General features: G+C 37.7%; 1 protein-coding gene across 4 annotated transcripts in view; it reads right to left on the reverse strand.

Annotated features, from left to right (window-relative positions):
* Positions 1-22,273, reverse strand: part of PARD3B (par-3 family cell polarity regulator beta) — a 383,975-nt gene that overhangs the window by 222,835 nt on the left and 138,867 nt on the right. For all 4 annotated transcript variants that reach the window (XM_056496182.1, XM_056496185.1, XM_056496183.1 and 1 more), the window contains one exon: positions 898-989. In XM_056496182.1, coding sequence (XP_056352157.1) covers positions 898-989 — 92 coding nt within the window. The remainder of the gene's footprint in view (positions 1-897; positions 990-22,273) is intronic.

Raw genomic sequence — 22,273 nt, forward strand, 5'->3', positions numbered from 1 at the left:
GTGTAACAAGTGCTATCTACAAAATCATTATTTTTCCATTTCATTTCAGCCATGTAGAATTTTCCCTTGGATTTCAGGAGCAAGAAACATTATTGTTCATTACTAAACCTCTAGAGAACATCTAACTTCTTCTCCTCTTGTTTCAGCTATGCAGCTCTCAGGTTTTACTCCACTGGTATTCAATACAGATTATATATTTACCTAAGCATCATTCAAAATTTAGACTGGTTAAAATAAAAATTACCCAAAATGTCAATGTGACCATGATTACATTGAGATACAACAAAATTGTATCTCAATGCATAGGCCATCTCATTTGTCAAAAATGAAGCAATGAAAAGGTTTTATTTCACCTGACTTCTCTAGTGAAGAAATGAACAGGGAAATATTGCAAATATTAGCAATAGTTTACATTGTGTATAAACAGATACAAAATCTACTAGAGGATATAGCAAAGTAATATAACCTTAATATAACCTTACCACTCAACACTGGAGGTGGCACTTAAAGCAAAGGAGGTAACTTCAGGATTATAGGGTTCAGTTAAAAAGTTATTTATTGAGATACTATATATGATTTAAGAACATCCTCTATCTTAAGACACTTGCAGGACTGAATAGAAGCCAAAACCCAGATTTCCCCCTTACTCTTGTACTGCAAAGAGCAAAAAAAAAAATCATTCATATTCATCAATGAGGGTATGAGATTGTCACGCTCAAACATGTGCTCTGGTATGTGAATCAAATGTAATTTTAGGGTGGGAAAGGCAGGAGGAGGAAGAGATCATGATGATGAGAAGCACAGTGCAGAAGCAGAGGTGCAGCTGGAAGGAGAAGTCAGTCTTGTATAAATTGATAAATCACACCCGAGCTAGCACCAAACGGAAGATGTTCCTACCTGCTAGGGAGCCGGGCCCTCTGAGCCAACAGCAGTTCCGTGGGTCCAGTGAGGTTCACCTCCCCATCCTGAAAGGATGCCTGGGAAGCAGCCTGTTGAGAGATTTCAAAGCACATACTGAAACTCTGTACATAATTACGCATATAGAACAACGCTGGCTTTGTGTTTTTAAGTCTGTATTTGGAAGAGAAAGTCAGTCATAAAATAACATCATCTCACTGACAGTGAGGCCTGGAAGACCCATTCTGGATGGAGCACCTGTGACACAGCATTTAGAGAAACAGGAGGCTATCTAAAGTCCTGCTCCTCATGCCAGTCCCACCATCCTTCCACAGAAGAAGCTTAATGTTGTAAAGTTATGCTGCTTTACTTTCTTCTCTGCCTATCTAACCTGAATGCCATTCTCTCCCACTCTGAGCCACTGCCTTTCTCCCAAGAGATCACAAAGACCTTGAGTAAACCCAACAGATTTTTTTTTTTATGCTCTATTATCCCTTGGCAGTGTTTATCTGGCAAAGACATATTTTCAGAGTAGCTTCCCAGAAAAAGAAATTATGCAGCCATTTGGACAATCAGACACAAAAATACAGTGCACACGGAATCCAGACACCAATTCTAAAGCTCTTGAAAAGTATTATTTAGCCTTCTTTTTGTGAACCTTGCAGTCAATGTTTGCATTTTTTTCATACTTGGAGAGGGAAATAGTTACCATTGAGATAAGACCACTGTCAGCAGGTGATGTATTAGCTTTAACATACTGTACTTCATCCCAATCCTTATGGCAATAATGTAAACAGAGCAAAATCCATAACAAAGACCTTTTTTGGAGAGGTCACTTCTGTCAACTCTGCAACAGGAATAGAGCTGGAAGACATAAATCTTCAGCTGTCAACACACTAAGAGAATTCAATTCAGAGCCTGATCTTAACTAGATAAAGGCTAAAGTTAATAATTATTTTTTGTTGTTGTTGCAGTGGTAGTTTTCCAGTGTATACACTTGCCATATTAAGTTATCTCAAGGCAAAAAGGTAGCAATGCTATAAATTAATTTCAAAGAACAAAGCCAACTAGATAGGTAATTTAATTTTCAATAAAAGTTCTACACACTGGTTATTAGAAGTTCCAGCCTCTCTCAAAAGATTGTTCTATTCAAAAGATGGCTTTAAAGGTTTGGTGCTTCCAGTCCCTCAAAGATTTGTAGAACTTATTTTTAATTTATATGTATCAAGGGAGGTTGGGGCAAGTGTGGGCTGCCTTGTGCTTCAAACTCATGAGTAGCCTTGCAAGCAAATGTCTGAGACATAAACTAAGCTGGATGCCTTTTGGTTCACATGGTGCTTTTGAACCTATAATACTGGTAGTAATGCTCTTTGTGAGTTAATTAGAGCAGAAGCCAACAGAGTTGGCTTCAACTGCAAGACCAATATAGTTCAGTCAAAGTGAACTTCTGTCACTAATAAAGAACCTCTTTTAAAAGCTGTGTATTGAGTATGTGCCATCTCTTCCAATCACTTTTCACAGTGGAACCACATGTCAAGGAACCATTCTTGTTATATGAAGTATATTCCATACTAATCTCATAAATCAAGAGTTCGACCTCAAGCAGTGCATTACCAACACAAATCAGACACACAGCCTTCCTATGTTAAAACCTCATCTTGACAAAAGCTTTAAAAAAAGCATTGTGGTAGCAGCAGATGCTGGAAGCAGACAAACCCTTTAACAACAATGCTCCCAACAAAGATAACCTCCGTTAGTTTGCCACTGAAAACACTGGTAATACAAAGGCTCTTCTTCATGGAAAGTTAAATACAGAGCCATGAGCAGATTCAGGGTTGTGATTAACTAGACCCTTTTCTCCCAGACAGTGGCTGCAACACAGTACATGACAGAGAACATGCTACTCATGCCTCAGAAATATTTTTTCATCTGAAGGCTCCCTTGCAGTCTACACAAGCTATGCTATTTCTCTGTTTCCGGGCTTTTGGTTACTCTTGTTTTTGCTGTGGTGAGATCACATCCATGCTTGTCCCTCATCTCCCACCTCTTGGGAAACAGATTTCCCAGCAATAATAAACACTAATGTTCAGAACACAATTTTGTATCTTATTTCTGCTGACTGATTCACAGATTTATTTTTTTTTACCAGAAAGGAAAGAATTTTGATCAACAAGTATAATCTCATACTTCAATTTGCTTTGTGGCACAGCACAACATTGCTAAGAACACAGTTACATTCCAAGACAAGCAAGAGGTCCTCACAGAAAGGTGGCAACAAACAGCTTACTTTTCTGCTAAAAGCCAGACCAGCAGAAAGTATCTTGAAGCTGGATAAGTATTATTATAGATACTAGAGGTATCAGACCTTTGGAAGAGGTTGTCAAATTTATAAACATGTCTCAGATGTTTCAAGGCATGATCATTCCTGTGCCAGAAAATAATGGGGTAACCTTGTGAGGCACCTGACAGTCATACATGCCCACGTTTTAATCTTTCCACAAGATAAAACTTCCATGAGGAATTACAGTACGAAGTTTGAGTCCATAACACTTCCAGGTTGCTTTTTTTGTTTCTCCTGTTTATGGGATTTTTTTAGGTTGGTGTGTTTGTTTGTTTATTGTGGTGTGGGGGTTTTGCTTCTTTAAATTCAAGGGTAAAAGCTTCTAAAATGAAGTTATCCTCTCCTGACTGGACAGAAGTGTGCTGAAGGATTTCAGAAAAAGTTCAGTGTCAGAGCCTCTACCCTGCACATCACTGCCTGTTTAGATTTGCAGGAGTATAGTGCTCCCACATATCACAGATTATCACATGCTCAAGTCAATAAACACAAAGCCAGATATATTTAATGGCTTAAGTGATCAAGGAAACATGAATCACAACACTGACATTACAAGTGAGCTCTCTGAGAATGACATTAGAGCTCCAGTCACGTAACAATCACTATAAATGGACAAATTCCTTTCATACTTGAGCATTACATTAGAAAGCACAGTAAATTTAAACAGATCATCTCCTGACAAACAGAATAATAGCAAACCAAAAATGCACAATTAAAGACACCGTCAAAGACAATGATCCAACACACACAAGAATGCTCAATTTCTTGTTCAGTTTTTAAAGACTGATTGTCAATTTCTCAATAGTAGCAGAATTAAGGACACTGGCTAACAAATCTTGACTCAAATTCAGTTGACACTGTAACAGATTTACAGTGACAGAATTGCAGTTTTCACTTAGGACATAGGAATAAAATGAAAATGGTGTGGTAAAAACAAAAGCCAAGGGAGCATATGCATCTAAGAACAGTGGAAGTTTTTAAATTTATTTACATAGTGATAATTTGAATTAAGCAATTCTCCTTAGTGCTACTAAAAGCATGTTCTTCAAATTATGGGTAAGCAAAAGAGAGTGATTCTAGTAAATAATAACCCTCTGCAAACAACTGCAACCCAAATGCTAGGAAGAGTCTTGTATTCATTACGTGAGAGAACTTAAGTTAGGTAAACACGTACATGAGGCAGTAGAGGGAGTGACAGAGTACATACCAGGAGTGACATTTTCTACTTTGTGAACATCCACTCTTCTCAATTCAACAGTCAGCTTAGGCTTATGTTAGCCCCAGCAAAAACTATGATGCAGTCAGTCATGGTCTTATTGAGCTCAGGGAACATGACCAAGTCCATGTCTTTTTTCTTTAATTTTTGGAAAGGCTTATTTCATAAAACCCACAAAATACTGGAGAGGAAAAGTAATAGTGGCACTTTTGGACAAAGACATGAAAGTATCCATTTTTGGCTAGAAAAAGAGAGAGGGAAAGAGAGAGAGAATTGACTGAAAATGGTCAGACCAATCGTTTGTGTTCCAAACTAAGGGTGCAGCCCTGAGCAGCCAACACACCAGTGACTGCCCTGAAGCCAGGCTGCCCCACCAGTCCCACTGCTCTCTTTTCTCACTATCATTGCAACCCAAAAAAATATGGATTTTGGTATCTTCAAAAAAAATTGTACTACATCCGTTTGCTATCTGAACTCTGGCTACAGTGTAGAATTGCATTTTAGTTAAAAACAAATCTTTTGCTCAGGTTCTTCTGCAGCTGAAGTTTGCACATGCACACAAGGGCAGAATATACCACCTAGCTCAGCAAGAAAACTTTAGAAATATTCACAGGCCACCAGTGGCTATAGAAGGACCCTAAATCACCTCAAGTCTATCTGGTAGGTTCAAAACACAATTCATAGCATAAAATTGCCGATACATCACTTTTAGGAAAGCTGTATAGCAAAACCCATTCCATCTTCTTTGAAAATAAACTTATTATACAATAACCAACATGAGAAAAATCTTAAAATAGATAAATTAGGGACTCTAAATACAGAACTGAAGAAAATACTGAGTGCAGGATACACTTGGAATATAAAATGGCCATCAAACACCAGCAATAAACTTGAAGGAAGTAAGATCTATTAATAGAATACACACATCTACTCAAATTAGGACTCAGACTGGTATACCCAAGGGAAAGTATCTTTACCTGAGACTTTCTTCTAATGACAAAAGTGAAAACGTATGTCTAAAGTTCCAGTTTCCAGTACTCTACTCCCTGAGGGCCTCAGCTCTTTAAAACAAAGGAAAAGTATCCAAACCAAAGAGCAGAAGGTCATGGAGCAGGGTGGCAGGCTGCAGAGCTCCCTCTCCCTACTTGGCCAACAGCAAACCTTCTTACAAGAAGGTTCAGTGAGAGTTCAGATCCCACCAACATAAACAGTGAGTTGCAAGGAAACCTGGGGGTGAAAGGGATGCTTAGTTTACAAATGCAGGAAATGTCTCATCTACTGCTCTCACAACAGACAATTTTAATTACCGTATTTAAAAATTGAACATTTTTAGCAGCACTTTCAGGATCATGTGAGCATTTCTGACAGCCAGAATGAGTCTAAAAAGCCATAGCACTATATTTAGCTTTAAAAATCAACACTTTCATAAATATTCCCAAACCAATTAGCCCGTGTTATAAAGCTGTTTACCTTTATCTAGAACAACAAATGCAAAACCTGACATGGCATAGAGAAGGACCACATAACTCATGGAACACACACATAATGGCCACTTGTTATTCAGTAATAGTATAACCAAATACAGGCTAAAATATGATAATCCTATCTGAACCAAAGTTATTATACTTATCTTGTTGTAATGCCTAGCAGTAATATTCTATGCTGTTTTCAAGTTCTGACCAACTGTACATGACTTTTTAGGCCCAAAAGGCTTCTCTGTAGCTCACTTGGTCTGTTAGGACAAAATGTAAGTTGTGTGTTCCTGAAATGGCAAAGAAACTTCAACCACAATAACCACTGCCCTTCATTATGATACTCGTTAGCCTCAGTTTGCAAAAAGAAGAATGCAGCACACCACAAGCTTTCAAAATATTTCAGATTGAAAATCAGTGTCTCTCTTGCTCTATTTGGCCTTAAATCCACAGAGGAGCTAATTGAAGATGTGGCACTAAAACCCTTCATAAACAAAACTTTTACCTTATTTTTGTTGTTTTCCATACTCAGTGATCAGGCAGTGGGTGCTGGGCAACTGTGTCAGGCATTGCTTGTTTTTTTGGGTGCTGTTCACAGTCATTCAAGGATTAGATATGAAGTTGGTATCAACATCTGTGTTTCATTTGCTTGGTCAATCTTTCATTACCAAGATAATAATAGACTAACTTCCAATCTTCCAGTTCACACAACTTTACATAACACCCCAAACACTTCCTAAAATATATGCAAGAATGCTTTAGTATTGCAAAGGCATGCGTAACAATGCCTCAAAATATTCCAGATTAATTTTTTAATTTAATACAGCTTTCCTTTTTTTCCTTCTAAATAAGCATAAGAAGATATAATTCACACTGTATTGCTAACATCAATACATCAAGGGTGGAAACCAATGCAAAGGAGGTTAACAAAATGCTGCTAAACTGACAGAAAAGTATTAATGTTTGTTACTGTGTATTTCTTATTTTTCCAGTGGTCTGCTTGATTGAAATCACTGTGCCATAGAACGTGGGAAGTATTTCTAAACAACTTACAATACTTCCATTTCACTTACTGATTAAACTACATCATCCTCTCAACTATTCAGAATGAAATTAATTTGAAATGGATAATTGATGCAATTGTGCTGTATCTACAAATGCAATTAATCACTTGCTAAAGATGATTTTTAGGCAGTCAACTATTATGAAAATAAGAATCACACAGCCTCTTTCAATCTTGTCAATTGAAATGTATTCAACTGGACTGGTAAAAGATATTTTTCAACATAAAAATAGCCCTATGTCTTCAGATATTTTTAATAACATCCAAGTGGATTCATGTTTAATTAGTAGAGCACAAAGAAAAGCCATAATATAGCACGGCTTTTAGCAATTACATGACAGTTTCAGGAACCACAACAGCAATATTTTTCCCCTCAACTACCAAGGGATTTCTTGAATATTGTAGTGAGTTGTGATCTTGGCATTTAAAAGGTTATTTCAAACCAAGGACATAAATGGACACTCTCCTGAGGATCAGTCTGGAGTGAGAAATCATTGCCCCAAATTGTTTGTTAACAGCTCTCTGCTGAGGTCATCATTACAGCTGGACTGCACTGCTGAATACATACTCTGTTCAGTGCTAACACTGAACTGCCTGAAATCCCCGTCCCCAGCACAACCCCTGGCTGAGGTGGCACTGAAGCAGATTCAGAGCAACTGTATGACATGTGTAGTCCAAGAGAAGTGCTCAGATCTTTAGGAAAAGTGGGACAGGAAAACCACACATACACAGACACACATTTTCAAAGTTACTGCTTATCCTTTAGCTCAGCGTTCAACACCTTCAGTCAGAATAACACGAGGGCAAATTCTCAGCAGCAAACAGGATGTGCTGAGCCCATGATGCCAGGGAAGGGTACCCAGCTCCTGGGCTAAGTGTGGGAGGCAACCTCATCTATCCTCTTAACTCCTACTGGCCCCAAGCCAGCAGACCCTTTGGAGTCCCTGCCTTCTACATCGGAATATATCGTTAGTATCTAACCCAGCTCCCAGGCAGCATCAGAATCAGCAGGAACCAAAACCAGGAGAGCTTCAGTTCTTCAGGGACACAAGCTACACCAGCCAGGTTTCCTCCTCTGCACTCCCATTGAGCTCTTCTGGACATGCTCAACTTCTGCATGTGAAACACACCTTGGCAACATCACCCTTCAAAATGCCCTCCCCGACCCTTCCTGCTATACCTACTCTCAATTTGTTTCATCCTAATCATTCAAAAATCTAGCTGAGGAGCATTCTCTACTTGGGAAAAGCAATGATCTGTTTCTTAAAGTCCTACACAAGCAGTAAGTTCTTTACTATTAAGAGCACCATAGATTACTTTAGGCCTAAGGATCAAAATTGTTACATGTGATTTTGGCAAGAGAACTCTGAGAATCCTCTTATGAAAAACGTCTTTATCACTGAGAAAAAAAAAAAAAAAAAGCTAGTTATAACAGTACTGGAAAGTTCATATCTTCCTTGGCAGTTATTTTGCATGGGTGAAGGGAAGGAAGAGGTGCAGCTGGAGTGCCTAAGTATTTCAATTTGTGAAGGGTGGAGAAAAAAAGAAAAATGTAAAAAAAAAAACTCAATTAAAAGTCTCCAGAAGTAGCTTTCCTACACATAAAACTCTGGACTTAGGCCCAACATTTTTAACAATTTCTGGGCTGAGGTGTGAGCAATGCCTTTTCCAAAATAGCAGAAAGCTGCTTTTAAGAGCATTGATGGTATATTGATAAATATTAAGATTTGGCACCTCTACTGGCCAAGAATCAACTCTCAAAATAAACGGAAATGTTCCAGTAAGGGTGAAAAAATCCCCCAAACCAAACAACCCACACACCAACACCAACCAAAACACTACTGGAAACATAAGTAATATGGTGTCTGTTCACAACTTTTAGGAGTTGTCAATATTGGAATAATTATCTAAAGAATGCAGTTAACTGGGCAGTCATATGACTACTGGCACCTTTAAGAAAGAGGATATGTTTTTAGCTCTCTCCCCATTCATCATGCTGAATCTAATTGCCTATGAGCTCTCTGCCTGCACTGCAAGCCTACAGAGACCCTACAGAGCAATATCAGGAGGACTTTGTGCCCAAGTCTGTAGTATTTGCACCTCAGCAAGACTGTTAATGTGAACTAAGCCATGCTTAGAGCACTTGAAATATTTTGGCTGACCTCCTATCTGCTAGGACATTAATATTTTTATTTTATTTAACTTGTAGTGTTTTTATTACACTTCCATATTTTAAAGACTACTGCTAAATTTACTGTCCAGAAATACATGGGTGGCCTTTTATTTATAAAGAATATCTAGCAATGATATCAACAGCGCAAAGCAGCAAAGAAGCAGGTGTTTTCAAGCTACAATTGGTGATTTTTTTCTATATCATCCATTTGGAGACAAAAATATGTTTAAAGAAGGTGCACAAACTTTGGACATCTGAGTTACTATATAAATTATTTGTAAGCAATTATTCCCATGGAAACAAGCATCATTTAAAAGTGCACTATCATTAGCTCCACAAATGCACACAAATCCCTTCTTTTGGTTGGAAACTGCCACTGGGCAATTAATATTGCAAAAACCAAGAAAGAAATTAAAGTTTCTACAAGAAAATCCACAAAATTTTCTCAGACCAAGAGAATAACAGCATGATCTTCCTTGACTTGACTCACTGCTTGAAGCCTCCCAAGATCTTTAATTGACAAAACATTTTACAAGAGATTTGCAAACTACAAAGCTGCATTTTGACTAATTTCTTCTTTGTTTGGAGAGAAACTGCTTGTATACCTTTTTTAAAGTAAAGAAAAAAAAATCCTCTTAATCCACTATGCATTACATCAGGATAATTTCTTCATAAAAGCAGTACTTAGAGGACATTTAAATCTTAACTAGACAGTACTATGTATGATGCCACATCCCTACTTCTCCCACAAATAAAATTTGAATTTTATTTCCACCACATAAAGATACGAATTCTGAACACTTAAAAAAAATCCCACAAACCTAATGCACAATAAAGAAGAATTTACAAATGTAATTGCACTACTGAATCAAAACTTTCTGCTTTTGTCACAACAGACCCTCAATATTATCTGAAAAACTTCTAAAAAATGTGTATTATCTATGAGCTCAATGTACAAATGATACTTTAATCTTGCACCTCTATTCCTCACAATAGATTCTTTTCTGACTTCATCAGTTTTTTGATCAAAATGAAAAGTACATGTCTTCACCACCAATAATAGTGGGAGTGAACAACAAGGGTTTCCAAAATTCAAAAATCAAATCCATTCTCAGAGTTAAAATCTGTCTTCACTAAAGATTGCATTTGATATTTTGCTGTTAATTCTCTTTATGAATGGCTCATATAATGTGATGCCTTAAACATGCTAGGTTGGTCAGCAGGAATCCACAGATCCACTGATTCTGTAACAGCAAGGATAATCCCATCAGCCAACCAAGCACCACTCCCAACCTGTGAGAGCTAATGTTAAGCTTTGACTTGGATCTGAAATTTCTATTCATTGCTTTGGAACAGTAATACCAGTAAGATGCTGCAATGGTGTAAGGATGCTTTTTCTCTTATTTCAGCAGTCACAGCTATAGCTATATTTAAGCCAAGAAGGCAGTCACCTCAGTAACCAGCACCAGAGGAAACTATGAAAGAGACTGCCCCATCTTCTCAGACATGCCTTTTTGTAACACCCCACTCATCAGGGATACCCAACACAGTCCCAGTATCAGTAATCCCTGGGTCACACGTCCAAAGCCCACTACAATCCAATCCACCTGGCCCTCTCTCCTCCCAAAAGTCAGAGCTGTGCCATGGAACACAAGGCCTGGCTGGGGCACTGCTCTGCTCCTGCCGATCTGCATCTGCCCTGTGCATTATGTATGATCATTACAGTGCATTATGTTAAGTTTTCCTCAGTGTGCAATGTATGTTAGTAATTGCTAGTTACATTACTACTATTCCTCATATGGGATTATCACAGTGGAGCAACAGCACTGATTAATCAATTAGCATGGATTCATTAGAGATGAACGATAGGGCAATGTAATTGTGTTTACTGAACAATGGATGACTGTGTGCTTTAAAGCCCAGGATTTCTAATAATGATATATACATAACATTATGAATATTTAGAGCACACTCACTGCAAAGCTAGAGAGACAAAAATCAGGATATGATTCTGCGTGCAAGTAATGCTGGAGCCTGAAGAATGTATAGATGGGAGAGCCACAAGACAGATGGCACAGTTAGATGACTTTTTTAGCTTTGACTAAATCTTTGTAGAACAGCTACAGCATTTCCTGTACTCCAGAATGCACAGGCATGTCTGCACAGTACAGTGGCCAAGAGTATAAACAGTCAAAGTCCCAGGTGTCTCAGAAACATTAGCCAAGCCATGCTAAGCACAAGAACATGAATAAACTGACAGAGCTCACTCTATGGAATAAACAGAAGCATAGAAGGGTAACTGAAAACCTTTTGCCCAGACGTCTGAGGTGTACATCCCTGATTGTGTGTCCTTGTCAATGGCTGAACACTAAGCTTACAACATTGAAGAACATGAACACCAAACTCGCAGACACATCTCTCCATATATGATTAGTGCCCTTTAGGTACCCTTCTTCTGTCTAATGGTAGTATATAGACTTGCCAGAAATTCATGTGGATATCAAGAGATGAGACAACAATTAATCACTTGAAAATATGGTGCAAAGAAGAGATATTGAGATATAGCATCTGCTGCTCTCTTCCTGAAAGCAGAAACACTATAAAGGAATGTAAAATGTTACTTTGCTAAAAAGTTAAAGTAGAAAACACATTCTCTATTATACTCCAGGAAATCAGAAATCTTCACGTAAGTCCAATACCCAGGTCCTATATGGGAGAGCCAATCCACAGCACAACAAGGACCTGAATACTCTTGGAGATCACTCAACCAGTATTTTCCCAAGATACTTCCACAATGTCCCAGGGAACCACAGTCTGTGATTAGCACAGAGCTTCCTCAGCTTGGAATGCACTTGAATACAAGGTACTAAGAATTACATTGCCTGTTTAGATCAAAGGCACTTTCACTCCTGCAGGGAATTAAGTATTCCTCCTTAACTTTGTGGGTTGCAAAAGATTCACACATTGAATTAATTGAAAATTAAATCAAAATTTACCAGTTTCCTCCTTACTTAATCACTGACTAACAGTATTGTCCTGCAGACGTTTTTATATTTAACCATTTGTTCCATACTCGTAGAGACATTAAAGTCTCAAAATAAACTTTTTAGATTTATACGTATGCATACAAAAATACACCTGGCATGTGTATGTGTGTGCATACATGAATGATAAAGTTGCAGATGAAGTTCTTCAAAAAACCTTATCTGGCCACAAAGACAATATGGAGGTCTCACAGTATATCTCAGTACAGGAAGGAATTATCTTTAACAATTCCCTCCTTGGCTCTGAGCATTCTACAAAACAAACTGCCCATCTTCATTCTCAACAAAACCTCCCCAACACTGTGGCAAGAAAAATACACAATGGCCTAAGGAAAACAGAACGCAAATTTGTCTTGCCAGGCCTCTATTTAACAGGTAAGCCCTAGATTAGATACAATACTAAATTTCTCTTTGTTGCCACACTTTAAACCAAATTTAAAACAAGAATTTGTGGGAGAAAAAACAAGCCACCTATTCTGAAGATTTTTGTAAGAGACCATGAGGACATCTTAACCTACAGAGCACCAAACAAGTAAATAAGGGTTAAAATGTTGTGTGAGCCTCTTCAAAGAATTGAGTTGTTTGCATTCAAATGGGAAAAAACATGCTGTCCTACATAAACCCCTTGATCTCAATCCCAATTCTCAATGGAAATTAAGCCAACTGTGTAGCATTTTAATTCTGCTGAACTGTATACAAAACCTTGGTTTAGGATCTCAAAGTACAGGCACAGTGTTATCCTGAATTTATGAGTAAATATTATTAATAAACCTGAGTTGACTCTTGTGAGCCAAGACATTACTATCACTGGCTTATCTTAAACCTTGCAGGCAATTTAGACTAGAGACAGATCACCTGAGAGTATATTGTTATTTCCAATAAGTCCTTATGAAGCATAATGGTATTTTCAATCTCTCCTAGGGTTTTTAAAAGTCATCATAAAATAACCTTTCATAAAATGATCTGGTTCCATGTTAATTATTAACTACATATTGAAATAACAGCACTGGTTAGTAAATAACTTGACAGCACTAAAATTGCAGACTAAAAAGACAGGATTTATCACATGATTGAAAGGCAGCTGGGTGAAGAAAATATCTTAAGCAAAGATATATCAGCATATTTGCTGGGAATGAAATAGCACAGCAATTATAAGACCCTACAGATTAATTAAGCTCAGGACATTTTAATGAGCACAGTTGTATCTGCTAATCATATTATGATGGGGACTCTCACAACCATGGGGTTTTTTATTTTTATTTGAAGAGACTAAGCAAACAAAAATCCCATGGGTAACTTCAATTTCACACTACAAAGTTATTATCACCAGAAACCTTTTTTAAGGTTACAGGTGGACTTAACTGTACTATAGTTGTTGACTAATAGCAGCATCTCTAATTGCAAGAACAAAGGTCAGAGAAGACATCGCTGTTGATTAGGTGAGCTTAACAGGTGACGTGGATAAACGCATAACTCTCCAAAAGACAGAAAGCAGCAGGAGATACCAACTGTCCTATTTCTTGCATGTGCTCCTGGATAAACATCCTGTTCCAATTCAATACCACTTTGGTTGCTTTTGAGAAAAATACAGGGAAGGTATACCAACAGAAGTGTTGGTAATAAAAAAGCCTTTGAGCAAAATTCCCAATTTTTGCTTATTCCTATTTTAAAATAAACATTCTCAATTATATCAATAATTTCCTAGAAACAAAATGTCACAGAGACCTATTTAGCACATAAGTGTTTGCCACAAAGTGGAAGGAAATAGCTATAACCTGTCTCCTTACATGCCTGTGTGAAGCTCTACCACTTCCTTACCTCTCCACACAAGATGCTCAAGCTGTTTTCAGATACACAGAGAAACTACACTCTGAGCCAAAAAAGTTCCCTTGTTCCCAGTTCCTCAGAACTTGGAAACCAAAAACATGGCACCAAATAGCAGAATAAATCAAGTCTGGCTACCAGAGAGGGCCAAGGTCAGTTAAGACAAAGTGAGGAATGTGACAGATGCACGAGTTCCATAGAACTCAGTTCTTTATGAGGCTTCTCAGCTAAGACATGTGAAGCCAGATTTTTTCAAACATGAGTATTTCCTTAACTTACAATTACTTAATTTTAAGAAATGTGTTGACAGAAAATTTGAGTGGCCTGAAAAAGTTAACAAAGTTTTTATATATGTGACTTATTTAAGTTTTAAACTTCAGTACAATATGCTTAGATACAAAGCACAGTACAGCTTTATATACCAGTGAAATGTTTCAAATACCATTACTTATGAAGAAACTCAATGTTACTTACCCAGGTCAAATGGTAATTAAAAATACTTCTCAAGAAATACAGGGAGACTGGCAGCATGCTAGGGGTAAGAGTGTGGGCTGTGGTTTATAGGTGTTATTTACCTCACTCCTACTACCTATGCCAAGATCATCAAAATTTACTGGTTAGAAAAAATTTTAAAGCATTTTGTACAGTTGAGTTTCTTCTGCTAGCATATAGAAAAGCAAAGCTTTTTTGCTGAAGATTTTATAATTGCATTATAGTAGCCCAAAGCACTGTAAGCTACAAGAGTTTGCTTGCATCTCTCTGATATTGCGCCTACTGATCTGCATATTTAATGACTCCACATCACTGTAATGCATTCTGGGTACTCACAAGTAAAGACATTACCTTTTCTTCTAGAAAAAGAAAAGGTAGAAAGAAATAGCTTCAATGAGTTACTTTGTGAAGGAAAGAACAAGGTAGACTCCTAAAGAAAAGCCTCCCATTCAGAGATGAACTTTACCACATTCAAAAGCAACTGAAGGAAGCATTCACCGCTTTCTTCTGAAAATGAGCTTAATAGTCCAGAAGCTGATACATCCTGCAGGCAAGAGCAATACATCTTAGACAAAAGTTGCCCCCAATAGAAAAGAAGATCATGGAGGGAATGGCATTTTTTCAAGTGTCTGTGCATAATCTCATGCAGAGCTTTAAGTTTCAGCCAAAAAAAAGGCAGTGTGAATTAGGCATCATATTTTAATAGAAACTACTGGATACATGAAACAAAGCACTGAAATAACAGGGTAATACTGATCTATGTTGCTAAACTGATGTATTGCTGCATTTTAAGCTACTCAGAGGTTCTGCAATTTACATTCACTCCTGTACAATGGTAATGAAGCGATCAAGCCTGGAGATCACAAACACAGGGGCCTGGGGAGCTGAACTCCAGCTCAGAAACTAGTCTGAACAGTTTCCTCAGGTGTGAACTGACTACAGCATAGTGTCGTGAGCACAGAAGGAGTCCAGGTTCTAAGAGGACAGAGATAAGGCTTTCTATTTGCTCTATCCTTTCCCAGCAAATAACCCTTTCCTGTTTAAATGGTTACAGATTTCAAAGACAAGTTCAGTCAGTGAAAGTTCACTGGAACTTAAAACAGGAACCAACCTGATCACTCAGGTATAATGACACTTCATCTGGACTAAAAATTAGTTTGTTTACTTTGTGCAAGTATCCCTGTGGCTGTATCCAATTCCAACAGCTACAAGCATCATCAAGTCTGGAAAACACAAATAGAAGGATTGAGGGAGCCGAGTGCAAACTGAAATAAAGTTTGAACAGTTTATTTTTGTTTGGTTTGTTTTCCTTAAGCCTGAAACTGTCTTACATACCAGTAACAATCAAACAGGAACTGTTTAGCATATGAAAGCAAATATTATTTCTGTTGTTATGGCTATTTGGACATCTGATAGCCTCAAGCAACCCAAAGGGGCCCCAACAACAACAGTTCAGCTTAAAAGTCAAAGGGCAGATACCTTTGAAGTGAGAGATTACACAGAAACAGCAGAAGACCTTGAAGTTTGGTCTGACAGAAAGAACCTGAATATTTCAGAGTAAATTCTATTCATCCTCACAATTCTCTTGAAGGCAAAATAGGCACAGTGATGATGAATGCCAGAAAACCTAAGGGCGAAATGGTCTTCCCACAAATCCCTCCAGTATGGGAACAGGAAAGGCTACCAGCATTTCAGAGAGGTTCAGCAAACAGCTCTGGAGAATGACTCTTGAAGTTTTTCTTATTTTTTGACCTAGCTAACTTTCATTTTATTGTCTGGTAAATATGAGTGATAGGTAACCTCTGTCAAAGAAAACATTACCAGCATCTAGAAAGAGAATCCTTTGATTCTTTGGCATCCAGGCTGAACAGGCATAGAAGTCTCTAAATAAGAGTGTGTGAAGACTACTACTCATAAGCCTGTTCAAACTAGTGGAAAAGACAAGACTGAATTTCCAGTTCTGTAAGTGTATTGATTTTTAGATACTTACAACACAATTCAGGACACAGATAAGGTACAGTCTGGAAAATAAATGCTGGATTCTAGAAGAAAGTAGTTTCAAAGTGGAAGCTCACAGTTGTGTCTCCCAGATCTTTACCTGTATTCTGCACTGGTGATGAGACTGAATAGCACAAGAAAAACAAAATGGCAAGTAACTTTCTGCTGGGAAAGGGTAACACAAGCCACTCCTGCACAGGTAAGACTGTGGTGCTGGGAAAGGACCTCACCCTGCCCCTCTGGAAAAATCACACTTGTTTGTGCAATTGCTGCTTCCCACTAGTATGGAGAGGGGCATTAACATGGATTAAAAGCTTCCATAGGTCTGTAAAACCTGTTACACATTACACGGTATCAAAGCTGTTCTAAGGCAAAGACTTGTCATTCCCCTTTAAAACAAAGATTAATAGTAACTGTGCACCCAAGAATTGTAACAGTAAGAGTGTATTTGCTACTGGCATTTTTCATTTTATTGCTGCAGACAATGACTTCAATTTGTGGTCAACAGACCTCTAAATTCCTTGACTGCTTTTAGAACATCATAGAAAGAAACTATGAAGATCTAGCATAAGATATGTCTTCCCTGGAAAGTTTTTGGGAGTCAACAAACCAAAAAAATTGAAGTTATAAACCATAATTCAGGTTATGAATTGGTTGGCATTTCTGACACTGACAAAGACAATTATTTTTTTGTGGGTTTTTTTTTCAGTGAAGGGACAGAAAATTCTTGGCTTTTGTTTTTCAGAGATAAAACTGAAATATACCAAGGACTACTGCTGGTTTTTCTCCTGGATTCACTTCTGATTTATTTATAGGAGGGCTTTCTACCTTTACCTGCAAATGTCACAACTGAGCTCGTGACTTGTATACAGTTTCTTGGTTTAATAACTATGGTACGTACAGCACACGTTCTGCCTCTGCCCCTCTCCAAAAATAAACAAAACCTAATCACGTCTAAAAACTAGTTTATATCTCACTGTTCATAGAAAACAGAAAAAGCTGGGCACAGAATAACCTAATTTTCACCTGTTTCTGCTTACTGCATACACACTAACTCAATTTAGATTGATCTGCTAATGTTTGCAGACTTACTAGAGTGGCACAAGGGTACTACATCCATTCAGCTTATTCTTAAAAAAGACAAACCAAGATGAAATGTTGTTCATACTCCTTTTTAATTTTATTTTAGCTCTTTGTTTATCTCTTCACTTCAAAGCACTTCCAATATGAGGCACAGTTTCAGTGTGACAACTTTGTAAAATTAAAATAGAAAAAATGTGCCAGCATCAATCTGCTTTACATTGGAAAGCACAACAGCCTTGAGACAGAAATGACGACTTGTGAGAGTAGGCTATAATGAACCCAGAAGTGCTATCTAGAGTAGGAAAAATGTATTAGACTGGAGGAGAACACTCCTGAAACAATTTTTCTTCCTCAATAGGAGTCTCCTATTCCCCAGTTGCAGTGTACAGCCCAGTCTCACTCCAAAAGCAAGGGGAAATTATCAACATGAATCCCCACAATTCTATTGGCTAGCAGTTCTTATTTGACTTGGGGCTACTTAAAGTCCAAATTAAAAGAAAAAAATACAGCCAGAATAAAGCTGAGTTTGCAAGGGACATCCCCCACCTGTGACCTGTCACTGGCTGGGCAGGAAGGTAGGAAACAACCCTGGCAGCAGGAGCCCCACCAAGCCAGGAGCAGGGAGATCCCACCCAGCCAGGGCACAGATAACAAGATAACAGATGAGACTGAGCCAGCCTGTCTGTCCTAACCCTGGGTCTTTGCACCAACAGGGCAGGGGAAACAGCCCAGCACACAGGAGGACACCAAACCTGCCAGCTCCATCCCCAGCCCCCCAGTACAAAAAAAGGCCAAATTCATGACAGGACAAGCACATTACTAAATATAGTCCTAGGTAAGAGAGAGGCTACAAAGGGTCAATGGGCTGATCCCAACAGTGCCATTCAAGATTCATGGCAGATGTGCCCAGGTATCCTGGTCCTTCTCAAATTTCAGTGTTGCTAGAAAATAAGTTTTACTCTCTAGTGAGCTGTATTGTCAGATTCCTTTGCACAGACATCCTTTCATTACCTGTGAACTGCAATATATTGATCTAGTTCCTATTCTTTTCACAACAAGGTACCTGAGGTGCAAATTCAGTTCTCTCAAAATATATTCTTGGCAAAGGGCATTACATGAATATATATGCTACATATGCATGTATAGAATTAGTGGGTAGCATCACTATATATTTCTTTCCCAAAGACACACTTTCATGCTAAAAGGAGCTTCCAGCAGGCTCTCCCAACAGGCAAAGACATTCTTCTGTCTTCTGCTTGAAAATTACTTTACCTGTTCATCAAAGATGGTAGATTATATTAACTACTTTAAAAGAAAAATAAACCTGTTATAAATTACATATATTACACCAAAGGGTATTTTCCCACTTGGATTTTGCTTTCCAGACTGAAGAGAGCTGCCAACCAGCCCTGATGTGTATGTTTGGTTGTTACAGAACAAAATACTAGCAGCAATGGAAGAGAAAACTATACCTGAAGTAATCTTACTTATTCAACAAATAATAAACAACTATTTATGTGATAGCCAATATCACATTCATATGAATATAGAATGATATGTAGTAAATTCTAAATATCTAATGATTTCAAGAAAATTTCAATTACTATAAACCTAGAATCTGCCTGTTGCTCCTGACTTTAAGAAGGAACCAGCACATCAGACACTAGAAGTCTGATTACTAGAAAAGTAATTTTAACAGCACTAACATCAATAATTTGATGTTTTAGACACTTGTGTAGTATTATAAATATATGTAATTGGCAGCAGATTAATTTCCCAAAAGTCTTATAATCTTCTGGCATACTGCCAACATAATTTTTAAAAAATTATTTTATTGATGAGTGCATGCATCCGGTTCTGGTGAACTAATTTTACCTGTAAATATCAGTGTTTGTGTAACTGATGACATAAATACAATAAAGTTATGAACATGCCTCTCAGAACAGCCATTTGAAAGCAACAGCTACACACAAAGTAGACAATGAAAGGTAAAAAGGCAGCAAATCACAGCCAGGCATAAAGCAATCATCAGTTTAGTGTTCAATCACAATCACAGGTTCAGTGTTTTGTATACTCAAGGACAGCTTTGTCATCATTACCATGGTAATCCCTAATCTAACAGTATTTCTTCTGTTCTGAAGTGCTTCAGAGAGAAAAAACATACACCATAAATTCTCTTGCATGCACTAACTAGACTATCAGTTTGATCATAAAACAGCATCCATCTCATACCACCCTGTTACCAATGGATGGACTTGCCTATGAACAGTGACCCAATTTCCCTTTTCTTCTGGATGATGAGATGGAACACTTTCCCAGGCTTAACAAAAGCCAACCAGAGACAGAATGGTCTGAAGACTGAAGTGGAACTGATTTCTTCTACCCCAAGTTAATTCTGCAATTTAGAAATTTACAGTACAACTAGTAAATAATAAAAATATTGTGTAAAAACTACTCTTGCTTCTGTCTCTACTCCCCTGAACCTCCTTAGTAGGAACATAAGGACTTACAATAAAGAATTTTGCATTTTTTTCATGAGAAGCAAAACATTGCAATTCAAGGTGCTCTCACCACTATACAGCAGACCACCTCAGTCACCAACATTTTCTGAGTACCTTTGCAGAATATTCTTCCTTCAGATACACAACATGACTGAATTCACTCTCTCAAAAATTCAAAAACATCCAAGACGGCTCATACTTCTTATGAAGGAAATGCAGATACATTTATACACTGGCCACACTGATCTCATAGCTGGTCTTTGTGCCACAGAATTTCCACCAATACCAATAATTTAAAAATCCCACAGCTTTGCAGAAGAACAGGGCAGTATGTGATACCTTGGCAGCTATGGTGATGCTACACAGATATGAGGAAAAATGTTCCTATATTCTTTTAAAAGAAATATACAGTGAAGACTACACTCCTTAGCTGAAAAGAATACCACAACAGAAACATCTGAGCAACAAGCACATGTGTCTGTAAGAACTGCAATATTTCACAGCCCTTTACTTTTACTGATTTACTTAGTTTTAAGGTGCAACATCCATATTTTGGCTAGGTCCTTTAAAATGAGATTGAAGGGGATATAATTCTACCAGCTGATAAAGAGATTTTCTTTTTTTTTTTTTGTGACTTAAAATGCATTTGATCTGGTTTTGTTCCCCAGTCTCTCTTCTTTTTATCATGCTTACTATTTCTCATAGAAGTGTTACATAAAATTCACCTTGGCATATGTCTCTTCTTCATATTCTGAAAGAGAATTCATTTGGGCTTTAATGGAAAGTGTCAAAAAATGAGACAACAAAGACTAACTAGCCCTTGCTCAGTAGTGTTGCTTGCAAAATTACTTTACCCCAAAACAATGTACTTCTGTTTGATTCTCACCCTACTGTTTGAAGGACAGAAAAATGTATGCAGATCATAAAAGAAAGGGAGGAGTTGGGCTGGAAGCAAATGGCACATCTGAGGAACTTTCACCATATTCTTTGACTGATGTGAGGCCAGGTGAAAAGAAGGGGGTTCCCTTTGTTTCTGCAAAGCTGACAGATGTACCATGAACTTGATTGTACTTCGTTATTCCAAAAGGCAGAGGAAAGAAAAAGGAGGAGGCCAATTTATCTCCACAGGTGTTAAAACATGTAATCATCTTGGATGCACCCTATTAGGTCAATGGAGTAAGTATGCTACAAGAAACAGCAGATCTTTCATTTCAGGTCCAAGTTCACGTCACTCTAAGACAGTTGCCACACAGACAACAGCACAAATACCAACAGAGAGAAATTCTAACTCTAAGATACTGTGATATGCTCTCAAAGATACCATGAGATGCTTCAGTGCAGTCACATTACATGGTACAGTTCAAATACTCAAACACAGAGAAGAGGTTATTATAGCCTCTCCTGGGACTGACACAAGAAGGAAGCTTTTTACTTGAATCTTAGAGAGGAGCTTAAAAATCCATATTGAAACCTATATTAAATCAAGACGAATTAAAGGAAAAACTTATTGCTACTAGTACTTTAAAGCAGACAATTTTTTTAAAAAACATAAGCCACTACTCAATTTGTTCTGGAAAAAAACATCAACAAAACCAAAAAAATCTTACAGGAACAACTGTTCCTATAAGATCTTTCTGGGGGGTATTTTTTCCCACTTATGATACTGCTTGGAATGTGCAACACTTTGAACAAGCAAATAAGGTCCTTAGGATCAGAAAAATGCCGTAAGAACAACTATGCCAAGTGAGACCACAGGTATGTCCATCTTCAATTACCAGACTGCCTCAGAAACTGCTAATCATTGTCCCTCATAGTACAGAATAATAGTGGCAACAATTTGCTCTTGCATCAACAGAGTTATTCTACAGTCCAATCACTTCCTTTTAGCTAAAGATTTGCCAATTTACTATATTGTTTATGTCTTAATTTTATTTATTTATTTAAAGTTAGTTCAGAAAATTTATACTGCCAATGTTATAACAAAAGGTCACATTAGAGGCCAGAAGCAATCATTGCAAATACTGACAAAAATCAAAAGTGGGATGTTAGTTAAAAATTCTGAAGCTCACTGACTCACCCTTACTATTTTGGTCTATATTCACACAGATCTAAGTTTATTATTTCCGACTCAAACATGTCAGAACATCTGCAACAGCAAAAGAACACAGTATA

The sequence above is a fragment of the Oenanthe melanoleuca genome, chromosome 7 (genome assembly GCF_029582105.1).
Source record: "Oenanthe melanoleuca isolate GR-GAL-2019-014 chromosome 7, OMel1.0, whole genome shotgun sequence".
NCBI lineage: Eukaryota > Metazoa > Chordata > Aves > Passeriformes > Muscicapidae > Oenanthe > Oenanthe melanoleuca.